We start from the raw sequence: 21,034 nt of genomic DNA on the forward strand, positions 1-21,034 counted from the left end.
TCATTAACAAGATTTTGTCATAACCACGCTTCAAAGAGAGAATAAAAAAGGGGTATAATTGGGCTAGCTATGGGGCGGTCTATCTATGATGAAAACTGACATTCATATATGTTTTTAGATTTCAGATTTTTGTTAAAAAAATCTCACAAATTATTAGCCACCTTTGTGGAACAATCATAACAGGACAGTATGAAGACAGTATGCACACTACCCCTAATCCTATACCCCCCAAGGTTTGTATCTGTATTTTGACTGATTTTTGTCAAAATGAAATACAGTCATATCTAATAAACACAAATGAGACGTATTATGTGGAGGAAAACAATTGGACGGACTAAGCACACACCGTCCAATGAAATTCCACAGAAGGACATTAAAAAAAAATCTCACACACACACACACACATGTACATAAACACCAACACATACAGACAAAACAAATCTTCATATTTAGGCTGTTCGGATGTAAATTCAAACAATGTTTATAACAATGTTTATCTTACTCTATAGTATAGTAAGAAGATAAGAAGAAGCTATTCCAACCCTGACTGACCCTTACACACACACACACACACACAGAGTTTAATGGGACAGGTGGGGACTATATTCTTTCTCCTTTTCCATTAATAAGCACATGGCTGGGCAGTACAGTATATTATTCCCATGGTCACTATAAAACATTTTACAAGCTGCTGCTACTGTACATTAAGCTTCTGTTTCTCTTCAGGCTAACCTTCAAGCTAACACCTGCAGAACAAGGACAAGACAACAAACACCCAAACACACATCGGGGCTATTACAACCACTGTTGTAATAAGGAATGCCCAAGCTGCCATTTCCTTCAGAAACACATTTACTAATCCGTTTTATTTTTTTTTTTTGTCATTTGAAAAAGAAAAAGTTTTCAACAGGCACATATTGGATTCTGTTTATTACTGGGGAAGAATAACATTTTATTGGGTGCAGAGTGCACTGTGTAGTGAATAGGAAGCCACTCGGGATTCAACATGTTGCAGGAGCTAAAAAATAAAATTCCAGGTTTTTCATTTCAGTCATTCATTCATTTTTAATAATCACAGGTATTCACTGTGGATGAGGGTGCCAGTTGTCAGATCAGCGTAGCACTACTGCTAATGTGTACTGTGTATGAAATGATTAGTTAATGAATATTCCAATAAATGCAAATATTGATCTGTACAAGAAAAGACAAAAAAACATTTTTTAAAACAATTTGTTGCACTGAACATTGACAAACTCCAGTTTGCGCTCTCTCTCTCTCTCTCTCTCTCTCTCTATCTATCTCTCTCTCTTTTTCACACCCTCACACACAAAAACATGCAACCCCCCCCCCCCCCCAACAGATAGACGGAACAGCAAAAGAAAGGAGAGAAAATTGACGATCTTGGCAAGAGTCCCTGCTATTTTATTGATCACGCTTTGTGCACCGAGAAGTCGTCTTTCCTCATATTCTCCGCTCTCATCCCTCTCGTATATTTAACAAAAGCAGGCAGGGCTGTGAAATCCCAGGCTCCAGTCACACTCTCTCCTCTAATGACTTTTTAATTTACTGTCTAATGGTAATGCACTTGGCAGGGCCAGGATGTGGCCTACACACACTTCTTCACTCAATAATGCAATCGCTTTAGTCAAAATGAAATCCCACAACAGCCATCAGAGAGAGAGATGGAGAGAGAGAGAGAGAGAGAGAGAGAGAAACTGGGATAGAGGGAAAGTGAAGGAGGAAGGTATGGAGGGAGGGATGGAGGGGGGTGTGCAATGTAGAGAAAGTGAGTTTGTGAGATGAAGCGAAGAAGTGCAAGAGCAAGAGAGGCTGCAGGCGAGAGAGAATGAGTGAGTCAGACACTGAGTGAGAGAAAACATGAGCGAATGGAATAAGATCACTTAGGTTAAGGCTAATATCAAGAATGAAACCACATATTAAAACAGTGTGAGTGGAGAAAAAGGGAGAGTCAGGAAAGGAGGGTGTTCAAGGTTGAGAAAGTGTGTGTGTGTGTGTGTGTGTGTGTGTGAGAGAGAGAGAATATATAAAAACTAACAGAACAGGATCACTTAAGTCAAGGCTAACATCAGGAACGAAAAATGTATAGAAAAAAGATAGAGGAAGAGATTAGCTGAGGAAGAAGTAATAGATTTGGGCATACCTCCACGACTCTCGCTGTCAGCTGGTTTAACCTGAATAGGCCGTGTCATCTGCAAGACAAGAGAAAGAGAGAGAGAGAGAGAGAGAGAGAGAGAAAGAAAGAGAAAGAGAGATGTTAATCTTGGGATTGAAAAATAAACCATTTTTGATCCATTTTTTGGATCAGGCTTTGCGTATGCAGATATATATATATGTATGACGTGTGTTTATTTCTGTCCTGTCTCCTCTCCTTTCCTGTCATTGGTTGGTTCCCTAAAAGTGTGCACAAGTCCTGATTCTAGTCCTTGATTAAAAATTGCTTACTTATACTCTGATGTCTCTGTTCCTCTTTGAGACGTCTTGCCAAGTGTTTCACGCAGTTCCAAGCAATATTTCCTTGTTTATTACCTTCCTTCTTTCCAGCTCTTGGCTGTGTCCTTGGTTATGAATATGGATTTCCCTGTGTTGATATTGCATGCCTGTGTATTGACCCTCTCTGTTGTCAATGTCTGTCTTTTTTTTTTATGGTTTCCTTAATAAAGACCGCTCTTTCACCCTTAGATTATGCACTCATAATCTTTGCTTTGGGATAAAATGTCCCAAATCACAGCACAAGTCCATTGTATAGTGAACAAAAAGAAAAAATAATTTCTGGATTACAAACCAATATGGCAACCATGTACAGTCAACCACACTAAACCAGTTCCACATGCTCAATCGTGTACCTTTTGACCCGCAGCCAATGGTTTAAGACATGGCGAGTGAAAGTTTTTATGCCATTTTTAAGCCATTTTTATGCTAAACAGCTCTGTATCAGCACAAAATGGTGCACAATAAACATGACATAATTATAGTATCTGCTTTTTATGACTACTTTTTATTCACATGGGGCCCCACACTTCTTCACCTGAACACAAACCAGACTTAAAAACAAAACACCTTTATCCTTGGTAGGCCATGTCTTTAGTCAGACGATTCGTCTATACTAATTGCTTAAAAAGTCTTCTTTGGGCTTACTAAAAAGTGTGGCCATTTTCCCCTACTCTAAATCGCCTCTGATTTCAAACAACAAGAAAGTGAGGGTTTGGGTTAGATCAAATAAATGAGCAAAAATCAGCATGTCAAGGAGAGCATAAATTATAGACTCGTCAATCAAGACGTCACCACCAACGCTTTTTCAAGATTCCCACCAGATCTAACCAGTGAAGCATATTGACAAGGCTAAACAAGCTCCATGACTGACTGCAGGCTGCTATCTAGCTCATCCTCCATGTTTGTTTCGGAACACTCACTTAATAACCCAATCAGTTTCTGACGGTTATGTCCTGCCCAAACAAGAGCCATTTGAAAGAAGAAAGTATTCAGATCCATAGTGTGGTAATATCTTTTGACGTGACATGATTAGTCTGGGTCTAGGACACATTTAAACATTAGAAACAGCACCATTAGCTCTGTAAACTCCCAGGACACATTGTTAGGGCAATAACCTAGACATTCCTCACTTTCATAATTACAGTACATATCTTGAAGCCAATTGAGCATTCAGAGTAATAAGTTATGTACATGAGTTATGTAGGTCTGAAAGGGTTAATTAAACGTGGAAGGATTGTAGACTTTGTCTCATCTTTGTGTACAGATATATCTACACAGTATAGCTCGGCAAAACACAGACAGCCCCCCTGACTGCGCCATGTTCCCATCAACGACTACTACTCCATCATTTTCTCTCTCCAATTACCTTCTGTTTGATCGCTCTCCTGCTTTTTTGTCATTTTGGTGGATGATTTCTTTTCTCCCCTCACACTAGGTTGTTTTTTGTTGCGCACAGAGGCATGAAGTCACCCTTTATATTGTGAATAAGGAGTGTGTGCTGTGAAGCGGAGAGCGAGAGGAGAAAACTCGTGGAAGATGCATTTGCATTTGTTTACACTCCGATGTGGCTGAGGAGATGGAATTGGGTATGAGACGGCTCGCTTCTCGCACATCTAATGCCCAACGAGGATTTTTACTTTTTCTTTTTTTAAATCTTACAACTTGAATCCAGTCAAATGTAATATTCTAATTGGGGTGCGCAGGTGGGATTCGATTCATCGGAGTCCTCACGTGTGTAAGAGGGAAAATTGCATTGCCTGTTTTGCAGAATTCAACCACAGGAGCGTGAGCGTGCAAAAGAGGTAGAGAAATAGAGATGAAATAGAGGGAGACAAGAGAGAGAACGGAGAGAACAGCGGGTGAGATCCGCACTCGCCCATAGCGCCATTGCGATGATGAAATGCTTCCCTGTAGTGAGCTGTCACGGTTCATGCCGCACAAGCACAACAGGAAGCGGCGGCTACGATGGGCTGCTACAGGAAGTTAGCAGCGGCGCTAACTGGAGCGTAGCGCCCGTATCCCACACCCTCCCCCGCTACCACGCACATCCAAACATGTCTAAATACACGCTTTAGGCTTTCAGACACAGCCTATGGTGCAGCTGGAACTGTTTGCAAAGAATCTTTTTCAACATGCCATCCTTTAGGATAGCAAGGAACACACCGTCTCATCTCGCATGCCTATTCATTCCAAACACACTCTCAGTTGATAGGACTGAACATCTAGGAGGCATACGAGAGCTTTTCAAATAGGACTTCTGAGCAAAATAAAGCAGAAATCCAAATCCCTTTTCCTTTATGATTGTGAAAGCATGAATGCTTCCAGATAGATCGATGTAACCACCATGTAAGCACAGAGCTCAAAGAGCTAAATGGATACTCCATGGGCATCCTTACTTTAGCTATTAGATAATATACTTATTCGCTCAAAGCTAATTATATGTATTTGTATAGATGATCTCAGAACCCAGAAATCTCATGATGCAACCTGATTGTGGTTCATAGTGCAAGTCCATTCAACTTTAGCTCAGTAAACACTTTTTTATGCAGCCTGAATATCAGCATTGTGTCTGATTATTCAAGAAGTATAAACATCTGTCTTTTCTGAAGATTGATTACCAAAGTTCCTTTGAGATTAAGGAAATTAAAATGCAATGCAAAACCATGATTGATTTCCAATGCGTCAGGCATTTTTCCCCTAAAACAACTGGAAACAACAGAGGAAGCTGGCTGTCAAGTGCTATTTGCACATTGAAGCAATACACCTCTCTGAATTGAACCTGGGCAACTGAAAACACAAGATTTACCATGAAAAGACTCAAAAACAAGCAGAATGAAATAGGATCCTAGGTACTCATGCCTTGCTACTACATGCAAACACTTATATGACTATCTAAACATGATCTCTGCTGCAAAAGCCGCTATCTACAAGTACACAACAGGCCTGAATCACTAAATACACACTCCTCCCCTGCACTCCAATCCTCCACAAGTGACATTTTCCAAGTTTAGGAAGGGTAAATACGAAAGTGCCCAAGGTTATGTTGGAGTGGTGTGGTAAAATAGTATTTCAACAAAACAGCTTATATTTAAAGGTCTTTCAATGCCAGGGATCTACCGTTACCACTGGCTATCTCAAAAAGCAGCACTTTTTAGCACACCAGTCCCTGGCTCTAATCAAACCGCGCTCATCACACAACATCATCCCAGTGTCCAGCATTTTATTGTCAATTTCTTCACTTTTCCAACCTCACAGCACACAATCAGCCATTGGTATTATGTTCATAGCAAAGACAGTTTGGGGACTTGCTCAAGGCCCCAACTGTGTCAGGATGACAGTGCTGGGGGTTGAACTATCAATCCACCAATTGGTAGCCAAGAGGCTTAACCGGTATTTCATCACCTCCCCCATCCCTATCATTCCCCAGAAAGGCCAATTTAGTGGACTCCAGGCCAAATTTTGTAGGGAGCAGTTATGACGATGGAAAGTGTATTGTGGGCCAGTTATAAGGAGCCAAGATAAGATTTTAATGGTATCTGGAATCCAGGCCAAACAAACACCCAACTGAAACCAATGTGACCTAGCTGTAAGCTCTGGTCTGGAACACACCCTCATCAAGACTGAGTTGTAGCTGTGTTCTGGCGGTCTAATGAGTTTGGATGAGGTCTTTGGCATCATTCTATTGATGTATGTAGAGTAGACAAGGGCCAACGCTGGACTGCTATTCAACTGCCCTCAGGGTGTGAGGCCAGATCCATAACTGAATGTATATCTGATTGTAAGCCAAGGTATAAAGTCAGAGTATATATATTAAGAAAATATGTTGAGAAAAATATGTGCATAATTCAGTTTGCACCACAGACACTCAAAGCCCATTGGAGCATACCAAATGAACTCAGATCAAACATGTTTCACCATCACTAGGTAAATACTAGATCCAAGTTTAAAATGACGTACGAGTTTATAATGATATTTATTTGCCAAAAATCAATTTGTTGTAGCTTAGGAAAAAACTCTCAGCACTGATTTACAAATTGTACATTGTCTCATGATCCCTTGTGCCACCATAAACAGTGTATTGCAGCAAAGTTGGCTATGTTTGGTGATTACAGACCATACATTTTTGCAATCATATCATAATCCAATTAAGAAAATAAAACTAAACCAAATGCATTTAGAGTCCGTACTTTTACTCTGCAAATTTTAAAGAGAGTTGTTTTGCTTATGATCAATGATCTACCTATTACTTAAGCCTATGTTGAAACTATATTATATATCTTCTGATTTTGACCAAAGATGGTGCTAGTACAGGATGTTAATTAATTGTTTATCTTGAGTAGATGGTGGAAATAGAGTTAGTGAAATCGAAGTAGACAGTATGTTAGACCATTTAATTGAGCCCATCAGTAAAGCATGTTTCCCTTGTTCTACAATTTTACTACAGTCTACCCACTGTATACATTGGTATTAAACTACGTGGATGTGTAGAGTTAGCATGCTGAGGATGTGCACAAGTGATGCTCCAAACAACCACAGGATAGGTGTGGCAGCCATCTAGCGTAGTTAAACTGTTAGTTTAATCTAGGCTTTAGCAAGAGCAACTGGATTGCACAAAAGAAACATGTCTGCCTTATTATGAGTTCAAATCCTGTTGAGAGGGATGGGCTTAACTACATAAAAAATCACTTGGAAACTGGAACAGAGCTTAAGCTGAACTGGTGCAATTATTATACCCAGTCATTAAATTTAGAGTAGAATCAGATGTCTTGGAGCAAGAAAATCCCCAAGAACTGGAGTTGTACACACATCTACTTATATTCCACTGTGAACAGGCCACAAGGACCTGAGTGTGTAACGTCTTAGATACAGTTTGTAACACACGTTTCATGATAATCGGGAAGATAATAAGGCTGTCATAATGACAAATTAGCCACCTGCCGGAAGACACAAATTTATGCACAAAACACATAAATCTTTACGAGCTGTGCGATTACTCTAATGTGTCTTGCATTCCACTCATGGCTATTTGTTGTAACTAATGATAGAAAGCAGACTTCATTTAGGGGGAAAAAAACACTGGCAAATTTCTATACAGCTTCCCTCTCTGGAATCCTTCTGGTTCTTGTGTACAAGTCACACATATTGTTTCTGTATACAGAGGGCTGTATGATGAGGATGGATTACAGGTCCTGCGTGGGCCGTTTTATAGCTCGGGGTGTCCTTGGAGCACTGACCCATAATGCTCAGCGTGGGCAATAGGAGATCAAGGTCCTGTTCCTGATTTACACACCTCCAACAGCCGGGGCAGGACGATAACCAATTAGAAATTCCCTGCAGCTAGGAGTCTTAAAGCACACACTTGCACACAAACACACATACATGCTGGATGCATTACATAGGATGTGTGTTTTGTGTCTATATGTGTTTGTTGAAAGCCCAATAGAAGAGAACGGTGTAACAAAATAACATTCAGGATGCGAGGATACATTAGAATCTAGGATACATTACTAAACAATTCGCAATTCATAATGGTCTCCAACATTCTTTGAGATACTAATGGTCTGTGACATTTACCAGGGGAAGACTGAAGAAATATTTATCCTTAACAATAATTTAGAGCTAAATGCTACAAAAGATTCAATTCTTCACCTAATTAGAACTAACTGAATAATGATTGTGGCTTTTCACTGCCAATGTAAACAACCAGTAGACAATTTTAGTGCTAGAAAACTGCGTAGGGATGAGAAATTTGGAAATTTATTTAGTCAATAATATATTTCTAGGAACATGCTGTTAGCAGTAAGCAACAAAAATACTAGCCTGAGAAGCTACACTGTCTAACTTAGCATTGTATCGCTAGCATCATAAGAACACAGCAATGCTACCGTGTGGTTTAATGGGAGCTTCAATGTCCTTTAAAATCCTTTAATCTTTAACAGCACTGTGTATAGACCATTTTTGTGATACACTGTGATATTGTAATAATAAAAACCTAGGAACAAATTCTCACCCTCACAATGTAAGTTACTGTGCTAAAAAATGGTGTACAGAAAATTTTAGTTAGATCATAGATCACTTCACCTTCAAATCACCTTCATATGCAGGAAAGTCACTTAAGTTTTTGTGGGGGGAAAATGTAGGAAGCTTGCTGAAAATAAATTGAAGTCAATAAAGCCATTCTTTCTATAGGTGTGCATCGGGACCCTATTCTATCAGGATTCATAGGGACCCAGCAAATAAGTGGTGGGAGCAAATAGTTTTCACTTTCCTTCAGGCAGAACTATATGGTTAGATATGAAAAAAGAATTGGATTGGCTGCTCAGATGGCGTCTGTTAAACCATTTATCTTCAGTAAATGATTTGTCTTGGTAAGCTATTGAAACTAGACATTTGTTTGAAAGAAAGAAGATTTTCCAGATGGGTTCAAGCAAATATAGTAACTAAAGGCAGGAAGATTGGTCAAGAGTGTCTGCAGGAGTGAGAAGGAGTGGGCAAGTGTCTGCTGAAATGGCCAAGACTGGTCAAGGGTGTCTGCGGAAGCAAGAAGTATTGGTCAAGAGTGTCTGTAAGGTGGGATTGGTCAAGAGTGTCTTCAGGAGTGGGTGGGATTGGTCAAGAGTGTCTTCAGGAATCAGCATGATTTGTCAAGATTGTCTGCAAGACTAGGCAGGATTAGTCAAAAATGTCTGCAGAAAACAAAAGGATTGGACAAGGGTGTCTATAGGAAAAAAGTGGGAATGGTCAAGAGTGTCTTCAGGAATGGGCAGGATTGGTCAAGAGTATCTGCAAGACTTGTCAAGACTATATTCAGGAGTGAGCAGGATTGGTCAAAAGTGTCTGCGGAAGCAAGAGGGATTGAACAAGGCTGTCAGTATGAAAAAGGTGGGATTGGTCGAGTGTGTCTTCAGGAATAGGCAGGATTGATCAAGAGTGTCTGCAAGAGTCAGCAAGATTTGTCAAGACTTTCTTCAGAAGTGCGTGGGATTGATCAAAAGTGGCTGCGGAAGCAAGAGGGATTGCTAAAGGGTGTTTGCAGAAGCAGGAGGAATTGCTCAAGGTTGCCTGCAGAAGCTGGAAAGTATTGGTGTCTGTAGGAACAGGTGAGATTCTTCAAAGGGGTCTACAGGAGCAGGCAGGACTGGACAAAAGTGTCCGCAGAAGCAAGCAGGATTGGTCAAGTGTGTCTGAAGCAGAATGAGGGTAGGCAGAAATAGAAGCAGTAAGGATTTGTTGGGTGTATCTGCAGGAGCAAGCAGCATTGGTAAAAATGTCTGTAATTAGTCATAATTCATTGCTGACATCACTTGTTTACTTTCTTACTAATATACAGAGCTACATGTACCATCTCTCACATAGAAATAACAGAATTACTGCTTAGATCATGCAGATCTCCATACTGTTCTGGTCTAATATGAGCACACCCATGACTGCTGATGATGAACGATGAAACATAGCTTCAAAAGGTCAACCATTCACTCGCGGCCTTGTGAGGCCTACAGCCTCTGCTTGTTCCATGCGGCGCCACTAAGTAGAATTAATGGTCATATTGATCGCTCTGCCCACAACTCAAACTGCACGGAGCAGTGCAAGCTTTTTTGGAGCCAGTGCCTGAGCGCAGGGTGATCTCAGACTCAACATACACAATCACTGTATTCACACGCCACCCAGTCTCCTTATTTAGACACTATTAAAGCTGTGATTGATTAATAAACAAGATTGTTACGGCAGAATGCCAGTTCATTTTGTAATGGGCATAAAAGCTTGGGCATGTGTCAGGGATCTAAGCATGTGGGGTGAAAGAACTCATTCGATACCCGACAGCAAATGAAAGTCTTAAATAAATACTCAGTGGTTGAGCTGTCATGCTTCAAATGGAGTGTTTGGCTGTTATTGACCAGTAGGAAAGGTTATTTAAACTCTGTGAAGTGGCCACCCGCTGCAAGTCTCCAATCCTTTGAATCGGGGTCTAATTCAATTCTAGATTTGTTTGCTGTATGATTAATGTGACGCAGTGCCTTGAGGGGGGAAAGCGCCTCTTTTTTCTGTTTAGAGTTACAAAAAAAAATACAGGCAAGTGACAGCGTTGCATTTCTATAAACCAGGCCACACACACCACAAAACACTGAGCTAATGAGCACAGAGAGGGTGAAGGAGATAAAAGAAACGGAAGATAAAAATAATAGGGAAAAGCAGCGGTGGGACGTAAACCCCAAGCCATGTAGAAAAAAGTGAAGAGGATGACAAAGTTCTGAATGTAAAAGGCTTTGTCTATTTTAATGCTATGTCTTACAGTCATGTTTATATATGTATATATAGCAGATCAGAGAATAGCTGCTGGAGCCACATTCCTGTACACCAAGTTTAAAGTATTTTCTCACTCCGCATGTTTATTCCAATATATTTACATCCCTCAGTTCCTCTTACCGAACAAAATTTGCAGGTATGTGAATAAATGGGATATTGTAATAGTATAAAATAAATGTTTATTCAATAGGAGAATGTAAATGTCAGAGCAGGAAATTGTTTTTGGTTGTAAAAGTCAGTCTTGAATAAGAGACATGACTTTTTATAGCACCAATAGGGAAAGGCTAACACATGAGATGAACTCTCTCTCTCTTTCTCTCTCGCTCTCTCTCTTTCGCTAACAGAGAGTGGACTATGAATACATTTACATTTACTTTTAACCTAGTTGACACTTTTTTAATCCAGAAGCAAAAGAGTAGAAAACAAACCTAGTGTCAAAAGTCATTCAATTCTGAATCAGATGGTCTTTTAATCATATAGGATGAGTTTTATTTGATCACATTTATACACAGTGGATTAACTGTGTTTTCGAAGAGGGCTATGCTCTCATATATTTACACTTATTGATCTGGCAGACACGTTTAATCGAAAGCAGCTTATAATTGAGCTTGATGGCTTTCTAGCTGTCCTGGGATTTTGGACACACAGCCTTTCCAGTTCAGAACCAGTTCAGAACCTTAACCACTGACCTACCGCTATTCCAAAGGCTCTAATTACAGATGCGTCGGTGTCCGTTTGTGCTTCAGGGTTGCCAGTTTTGTGAGTGATCTCCTAAAAAGGGCACCTCGCCGAATTACCACACATCTGGCACAGCTGTCTTCAAGCCAGAAAATAGATGGGAAGATCTGGGGTATTTTCCCATCATGTCGAAAAATCCATGTTTAATTTTATAACACATTAAAATGCCTTCCAATACATTTAGAAATTTAAAAATGATAGATAAATTACAGTGATCTTACATTTGTAGTGCTGCAAAACATTAGTAAATATGTTCCATAGTATTCATTCAGTTACATATTTATTTCAGGGTCCCGGTGATCCTGGAGCCAATTTTAGGCACACTCTTCATAGGCTCACCCTCTATATGTGACTACAGAGCCACTTTTAGTACAGATCATTAAAAAGTACGAGCATGTTTTTAAGAGACAGGAGGAAACTGGAGAACCCAGAAAAAACCCCGCAAACACAACATGAGAAACTGCACACAACTACTGGTGATATCCTGGCTTCAGAATACATAAGATAAAATGCTTTAATACTATAGTAACATTCATTCATTTATCTATTTATCCTGTTTTTATTTTCATTTCTTCTGTTAACTGAATCACACATTCACTCATTTCTTTTAACATTAATATCATTAATGTTCTAGCTAATTGTTGTTCTAGTCTGATTCCTCAAGTAGTTAATAATCATCAGATCATTAGACTCAAAGGCAAGAGATAGGATCCATGCACAGCAGTGCTTTAAAACAAAATTCAGGCGAACAAAACAAAATCGCGATTCAGATCAAAGTCGGTAATCAGGAAGTAGTCGGATCATGGTAAAAAAAAAAAAATCAGAGTGCACAACCATGATGTTGGCAAGACTTCGCGATGAATTCCTTTTCTTTGTTTATTTACAGACTTGACAGTCTGTTGATGACAGAGGTTTGAATAATGAAATAAAGCATTCTATTCATAAATCCCTTATCTAGTAGATTTTATACATCAGAATCAACAAGTAGGGGCAGAATAAAATATATACACAGAACTCAAGGGTGGTTACTAAAAGGTCTGTTTTGTTGTTGATGAAAAAGTTACCTGTCGGTTTCAGTAAAGCCGAGTCACATACAGCAAATCAGACAAAAGTCATAACCAAAGAGTGGTTCTTCAATAAATATTGAACTTTTAAAATAAAATAGACATAAACCAAGGAGTTAGTGGTGGTTGATGTAATATAAAAGAGCCAATGGAGGGAATAGTGTTTTATATAGGGCAAAAATCTGTAGTCTGTTCTTTGTAGACTTTCTTTTGACATCTCTCTCTCTATCTCTCAGGGTCTGGGCATGTGTGTTTGCATTAAACCGCAGCAGCTGTCAGAGAGGATTACAGTCTGCTGGATGGGCCTGCTGCAGATATGACAGGCCTGATGGGGAAAGGACGTGTCTAATTCGGGCCAGATGAATATGACAGCGTAGGGTTGAGGATGGCAGGGTTACACACACACACACACACACGCAAAGATAGAAGCCAACGTGTGAGTGTACAGTATGCAAGGGAGGAATTACTCTCTCCCAAACGAACCCTTGTTTACGAGCCGTGTTGTTTATGCTAAGCCTCATGAAGCCTTTGATGTAAAATTGCATTGTGGAGGGGGAACACTTCAGCTAACAACTTTGGTGTGAAAACAGGCGAGCAGAGCAGACACGCTTCCCACTTAAATGTTACCCTGATTGGTACCACGTAGGAGTGTGACAAACAGCAAATGCCAGTGTCACGCTCTTTGCACTTATGGCTTCCTGTCAGCCAGGAAACGCATCATAAATGCACGCCAGGTGAGGTGTAATCTGAGTTCCAGCGGCACCTGCCACACTCCGAGTGTCCGACCATCAGAATTAATGAGGTCAGGACCACATGACCGGCAACTCTCATTTATATGTAAATGATGGAGCTGTTACGGCTGCAGCCCTCTCCTCCGTCCTCTTCCCTTCTCTCCCTAAAGTCCTGCTCACGGTAACACTAACGCTAACTCTAACTTCAAGTGTCCCAGATCACATATGTTACTCTACTCCATTTTGTTGTGTAAATAGTGAATATTCCACTTAATCTGGCCTTTATCACAGTAGAGTATGTTTTAACTATCAGTTGCTTTGACACACCTCAGTATGTTCTCAGCAATCTAACAAAATATACCATGACCACATTTTTGTTAATCTCTAATATTAGTCAGCTACCGCAGACAGATTTGGTGTCAAAATGTTTAAAAGAAGTACTGTACAGATGCAGGTTTTCTCCCATGATATCCATAAAGCTGTAACACTGGTCCATTCAAGCCACCCAAGAGGAATTAGCTATTTAATATTTAATATTTAATGAAGTGTTGGTTAAAATGTCTCCAGCCAGACCTCTGCTTTACAGTTTATAGGAATAACTCATTCTGGCTCATGTTTCTCAGCAAAACAGCTTTTTTTTTCCATCAGCATCAGAAAATGCTTTCAGTGTTTGGTTGAGTTTAAAATGCTTTTAACATTGGATTGGTCAGGGAATTTAGCAGAGCCTGGGCCGCTCGCTCCGGTGACCCCTGCTCTGTGGGAAGTGCTTTTCTCCACTTCTTCATCACAACTGTTAAAATGCGTCCCCAAGGCTGAGTCGATGCGAGGAGAAGCGTGTATGTCTGTAAGAGTGGACGTGTCTGTGTGTATAGGTCATATTGATTTTGGATACTGGTGAACGGTGTTAGTGATCTCGGCAGAGTTTGTAAGCTTTATGTAGGAGGGAGTCAGAGAGATGGAGGGAGTCGGGGGTTCAGAGGAATAAGTGCTCAGCTCCTGCGCTAATCTGCTCTTACTTGTTCTCCGAGAAGGCAGTGTTCTGAAGCTCAATTTAAACCGATTACAGGGACTTCATCTGTGTGGTATTAAACCGTGTGAAAAAAAGGGACAACATACATTCTTGGAAGAGAAGAGAAGAGAAGAGAAGAGAAGAAGGGAAGAGAAAAGAAGGGAAGGAAAGAAAAGAGAAGAAAAAAGAGAAGAGAAGAGAACAAGATAAAATCAGAAAAGAGAAGAGTACAAGATAAAATCAGAGAAGAGAAGAGGAGAGGAGAGAAGAGAAGAGAAGAGAAGAGAAGAGAAGAGAAGAGAAGAGAAGAGAAGAAGGGAAGAGAAAAGAAGGGAAGGGAAGGGAAGGAAAGAAAAGAGAAGAAAAAAGAGAAGAGAAGTAGATCAAATCAGAGAAGAGAAGAGAAGAGAAGAGAAGAGAAGAGAAGAGAAGAGAAGAGAAGAGAACAAGATAAAATCAGAGAAGAGAAGAGTACAAGATAAAATCAGAGAAGAGAAGAGAAGGAAAGAAAAAAGAGAAGAGAAGAGACGAAGATAAAATCAGAGAAGAGAATGGAAAAGAAGGGAAGAGAAGAGAAGAGAAGAGAAGAGAAGAGAAGAGAAGAGAACAGAAGAGAAGAGAAGAGAAGAAAAAAAGGCAAAAGAAGAGAAAAGAGACACGGAGATGAAATGAAAAGAAAAAGACAAGACCTGAGACCTCTTACAATACAGACCAGTGCGTTACATTACAAGAAGTGTGAATTATAAAGAGAATAGAGGAGAAAATGCGAGGAATAAAACAGAGGAGAAGAAAGACGCAGGAGAGAACAAATCGGAGCAGAGATGAGATGAGAATAAGAGAGAAAAGCTGAGACCTCTCACTGTACAGTCCATGTTCTCTTCCTTACAGCTTCTCGCTACATAACCCGCAGCCTGACACACAATAACTAACAACCCTGAACCCTACAATTAAACCTGCACAGTTATACACTAACATAAAAGATAAAAGCAGCTTTGTTCCTCTCGAATTCCCTACAATACGGCCAACAGCCGCCAAGAGCTGTATCATTTCCTGTTGATTTGGTCTTCTGTAATTATGCACAGGCAGAAGGGGTAGAGCGCGGGAGCAGAATTATAGAGAAGCAGCTCTTAGTGTAATTATCAACTGGTGTCGCTGGTGTTAATATGAGGAGGCTGAGAGCTGTGTGGTGGAAGGGGTTGGTCTCAGTGCCATCTCTCTGACTCTAACTAGTCCCTCAGGAAAGGATGTTGTGTAGTGTTGTGTGGCTCTGTTGAACGCTATTGTCCAGAAATGCTAACACACACACACACAGCTGCCGTGTGCACACCCAAGAGCAGATCAAACTGAGAAAATGAGACTAAGAGAAAAAAATATAATAGCAGTCGGCTTGTGTTTAAAATGTCCTACTTGTACACTGCATACAAAACACTAGCCCTATATCGCTATGTGCTTGCGCTGTAGTATCTAGCATGCCACGATTAGCATTTAGGTTACAGCAACAGTCATGTGACCGTGTTGTCAGTTAAGCTCACTCACAGATGCAGTTACCTCAGCATTACCTCAGACTGCTTCACACAAGAGTTTCACACACTTTGACCCAAAATCTGTGGTAGTGAAAGCCAAAAAATGATGCAATGAAGCAGCAAAGACAGGCTTTAAGACATTTTACATCAATTTAGCCTAAATTTAGGGTAAAAAAAAGCAAAACAACAAAAATACAGTATTGCTTAGAGAGCTAACAATAAAAGCTAATCTTTTGTTCAGAAATATTGAGGTAAAAATGTTAATTCACTGTATATGCTTAGAAATATCATAAATAACTGACAGACTAAACAAACAAACTATTTAGCATTTGCTAATAGTTACTTTATGGAATTAGCCTTAAATTAGGAAAAGGAGCATAGTGTAAACAGCTAGCATAAACAACTAATCTTTCAGGACAGTAGTAAAGCTAATTAATGATTATTTGAGGTAAAATATTTATCAAATGTTTTAGTTAACCTAACATTAACATTAACAAACTATTTATTAGTTGCCAAACTCAGTTAGCTTTAGCTTATTCAATTTGTTTTTTTTGATTTAGCTTTTATCAACAGGAGCATGATGTTCGGTTAAAACTGACTTTATAAAGCTGTACTTTTCCTAGACAATTAGCAAATATCGATTTTTTAATTACACAGAAAATTTCTATATGCATAGTTTTGACTTTTTTTAATGGCTACTGCCACAGTTTTTTGGCTTTCCGTTGGCCCGGGTGCATTACAGGATGTTGTAGCATTACACCATGATGCTCTGGCTGTTCGTAAATGTGGTGTTTGGGCAGGAATTAGCATTAGCTGTATGTGTATATTATTAAGAAACTCGCTTTTTTAGGTTATCCATTCACGCTTTCTGTACAACTCAGCCCATCACAGCCTTTTAAATATGACACTTCAGAGTGGAAATGGGAATATGGAGAGACACAGGGATGAGGGGAAAAGAGGGAGAGTCAAGAGGATGGATCATTTTTTAAAGAGTGCAATTCCACATTTAGAATCACAGGCTGAATGTGAGCGAGATGCTTAAAATGCTCGGCCACTTCAGAACCTCTCCGTAGTTCCTCTCGGCTCTGATTTTCCACTGACGTGAGATCAGTTGCGTCAAGTCTCTTGTAATTATTATGGGGAAGGTCCGAATGGGATGAGCAGATCTAAAACCAACGCTCTGTGGGCTGAGTCAGCGCAGAGCACCAGACTAACAGTGTGAATTATTTCCTATTATTGACCCAGCTGTCTGAGCCGCTCCTGCATCTGAGGAATAAGTGTCTTTGATAAAGCAGATTAGCATTGATGAAGCTCTGTGACGCTTACCAGAGGAAATTATCACACAATGATTTTCCCTTATCACCAAGCCTGAGTGAAGAGACTCCAGACCCCTAATATATCTTAGGATACAGGAGGTATTCTGGGGTGGTGGTGGTGGTTAAGGCTCTGTGTTGTTGATCGGGATTAAAGCCCCAGCACCAACAAGCTGCCACCGTTGGGCACTTGAGCAAGGCCCTTAACCCTCCCCCTGCTCCAGGGCAATGTATCATGGCTGACCCTGTGCTCTGACCCCAGCCCCCAAGGACAGGACATGCGAAGAAAGAATTTCACTGTGTAGTAATGTATATGTGACAAATAAAGTCTGCTGAACTAAACATAGCAGCATAAGGATGACATATCTGTTTAAGTTAATGTCATGTAATGTAACGTTGTCATGACGACACTTAACATTTATCCGCATCGGTGCAGCATATTGTACCAGAAGACAACAAATAAATGAAGCTACTGTCTACGTGGTGTACGATTTACACCATTAAAGACACACAACGTAAAATCTTATTCTGTTCAGCTGTCTTTGAACCGACTCACTGATTCACAGCACTCTGAAGGATACAAATCAGAGCTGATTGGATAACGCTCTGAATCAAATCTCATTCGACTCTTAATATCAGTAAAGGACAAAAACAGTGAAGTGGAAAAAGCAGCAAAAAATTCAACTGTCACCTCAATACTGATTACCTGACAAGTGTGACTAAAGCTAAAATTACAGGCTAGTTAGAGACACTGTGGATTGAAAGTGAATCAAAGGATGAGTGTGTGTGTGTGTGTGTGTGTGTGTGTGTGTGTGATGAAAGTATGAAGAAAGTCAGACTGACAGAGAAGGTCAAGCCTATCACACTTCACAGATGAAATCGCAGTCAAATTACTCGCACTGTCCTAGTTGAAGACACATACACACTTAAACACACACACACACACTTAAACACACGCACACACACACACACTTAAACATGCGCACACACACAAAAACGCATACACACACACACTTAAACATGCACACACACACACAAAAACATATGCACACAAACATAAACACACACAAAAACGCATGTACACCCACAAAAACGCATGCACACACACAGAAACACACGTACACACTAACAGTGAAATAAACACAAAAACACACACACACATGTAAACACTAAAATGTAGTGAACTACATTTTCTTCAAAAATGAAATTTATTTAGTTTATAGCCAAAGAAAAAGAAAAAAAGGAAAAAAAGCGTAGATTTCTTGTGTCTTTCGTATCATAACAATATATATATATATATATGGAACCTGGGGGTTTTTTGTTTCCTGCAAGTGTGTTCCTTACGAGCAGCACATGTCTCAGAGGAAACGTTAGCCCTCTACCTGCCATACTGATAGCTGTCATGTGGTTCAAGAAACTTAATTATCGGGTGGGAATTGGCTACAATGAAACTGTGTAGAAGAGGAAGAAAAAAAACGCCTCTAAGATGAAGCTAAAGAGGAGGACACCTTGACAAGAACCAAAATTCAGCACAGGAAGCCCAGTTCCAGCTTTCCAGCACTGTGCACCATCAGCAGGGGTGAAGAATAATGAGCTACATGAAATACATTACTGTTTTTGCATGTATACTGTATAATAAGTCGAGATATGTTCGCTTTTATTACAGTGTAAAAAAAAAAAGTAAAGCATGTATTCCTGGAAGGCTGAATTAAAAAAAAAAACTATTAAAATATTATGAATAATAATGGAGCAATGTTTGAGGCAGTGAAGACAGATCACTTGATTTATCAGATATCTTCCATTATAAAGGCTTTAAAAAGGGAAAAAAATGTGATAATCTGAGCCACAACCCATGAGGATACCTCCATATAAGAGCTCAGTGTGTATCCTGTGTGAATACATCCAGGTTAGCCATCCAGCTAGCAAGCTATCAGCTAGTGAGCTAGACTAGCTAGCCAGAACGTTTGATGTTTTACAGTATAAATTAAATGTTAATCTTGTTCTCATTATAGTTATAGTTTTGAATATATGTGCTGCTACAACTTGTAAATAATGCTCAGGATAATATGCAAAGTGCTAGCAAACAATGTTGCTAGAAGATGAGCTCACTAGCTAGATAGTTAGCTAAAGAACCTAGCAAACAACTGAAACCCTGAGAGCATTTGACTAAACTAGCTATCCAGGTAATATTATTATGGTTAATTGTGTTTTTTACTCGGGAATACAATATTTTCTGACTAGCTAGCTTACTTGAGGTAACCAATTTTCCTTTAATTGTTACCATGAAAGAGCAACTCTTACTCAAATTGTGAGTTTTTTTATTCTTTTTTTCTGAGCATTGTTATTCCTCCAATTAGCTAGTCTAGGAATATACAGAATATACTAAATATATATATATATATATATAGTTTGTTAAGGTGTTAGCTAGAAAAAAAGAGAAACAAAGGGAGCAGGGGGTCTGAAGGTGTAGTATCAAACAGCCACAGTTGTTTAGATGGCATTGGAAAGAGGCAGAGAGAGACAGAAAGAAAGAGAGAGAGAGAGAGAGAGAGAGAAAGAGAGATAGAAAGAATGCTAGAAGAGAGAGAGCTTTCCTGGGCTGAGTCAGCGCACAGCCCCAGACTGACAGTGTGAATTATTCTCCAGTATTGACCCAGCTGTCTGGGTCGCTCCTGTATCTGAGGAATAAGTGTCTCTGATAAAGCAGGTTAGCATCGATGAATCCGTGAGAAGTGGACGCTTACGAGAGGAAATTAACGAGCTGCATTTTCACCACACGACTGAAAGAGTTTCACACGACACGCAAACGTTAGCACGTTAGCACCTTAACGCCATGCGGGTTGGAGAGATTGGGTGGCTAGCTGAGCGATAGCATGCTGTGAGAGTCTGTGAGGAAACATACAGATGATACAGTCATCATTCACAACTGATGCTGAATTGAAGAATAACAAATAATGAACTGTAGAGTAAGAACATTGTCACAATGCGCACTTATTAGGATTAGCTCAATGCTGGATTTATCACAGTATAAACTCATTCATTTGCACGAAGGAACAATCTAGGACTGTAATGTTTTTTGAGGGAACTTTATGAGTATGTTTACTTTTGAAACATGTTCTTTGAATTTGTATGCCCCTAAACATGACGAGGAACTGTGATTGGCTGCTTCACATGTCAATCAGACACCCTCCGAGGCGGTTCTTGGCTAATAAAAGCTTCTACGTTGTCCTGTCTGGCTAGATGAGACTACTGAGGGGAAAAAACATTCTAAGGATGTCATTAATACAGCAAAAAAAACTTTCTGAGTCACAATCCCATGAGATAAAAAGTCTGAATCCCACAAGATAAAAAAAATCCCATGAGATAAAACAGAAATGCTTCAGTGCACTTATGCCATTTGTGTCCTAGATCATTTTAATATTTTATTTTTGTTTGTTTTTTTACCCCCCCCTGTTTGCTCTGAGATTTTTTGGTCTGTGTGATGAAGTGTAACCTCAAGTCTTGGAGCAGTTTAGAGAACTGATTCCTGGTTGCCATTAAAATGGAAGGCATGTTACTTTCTATTTTGAAGTTTGGTCATATGACGATATTTTCACACTTATAAAAGATAAAAATAAAAAAAAAAACAATACAAGGATGAAGTTAGTGTCTACTGTTTGGCAAACGTGTAGGAAATTACAGAACCAAGCCACAATTTGGTAGAATTTTGTGCTAGGTCTAACGAACCCCGCCCCCAATCGAGAAGGAAGTGTGAAAAAAGGCTTTGCCAATACTGATCATGTTTATGAGGGAAAAAAAAGGTGGAATAAAATGTTGTAAAGACAGTCTCACATAGTTGCTT

General features: G+C 39.7%; 1 protein-coding gene across 1 annotated transcript in view; it reads right to left on the reverse strand.

Annotated features, from left to right (window-relative positions):
• Window positions 1-21,034, reverse strand: part of LOC131371085 (CUGBP Elav-like family member 5) — a 198,142-nt gene that overhangs the window by 99,591 nt on the left and 77,517 nt on the right. The window contains exon 3 of the mRNA XM_058418839.1: window positions 2,162-2,210. Coding sequence (XP_058274822.1) covers window positions 2,162-2,210 — 49 coding nt within the window. The remainder of the gene's footprint in view (window positions 1-2,161; window positions 2,211-21,034) is intronic.

Source organism: Hemibagrus wyckioides, linkage group LG20, assembly GCF_019097595.1.
Source record: "Hemibagrus wyckioides isolate EC202008001 linkage group LG20, SWU_Hwy_1.0, whole genome shotgun sequence".
NCBI lineage: Eukaryota > Metazoa > Chordata > Actinopteri > Siluriformes > Bagridae > Hemibagrus > Hemibagrus wyckioides.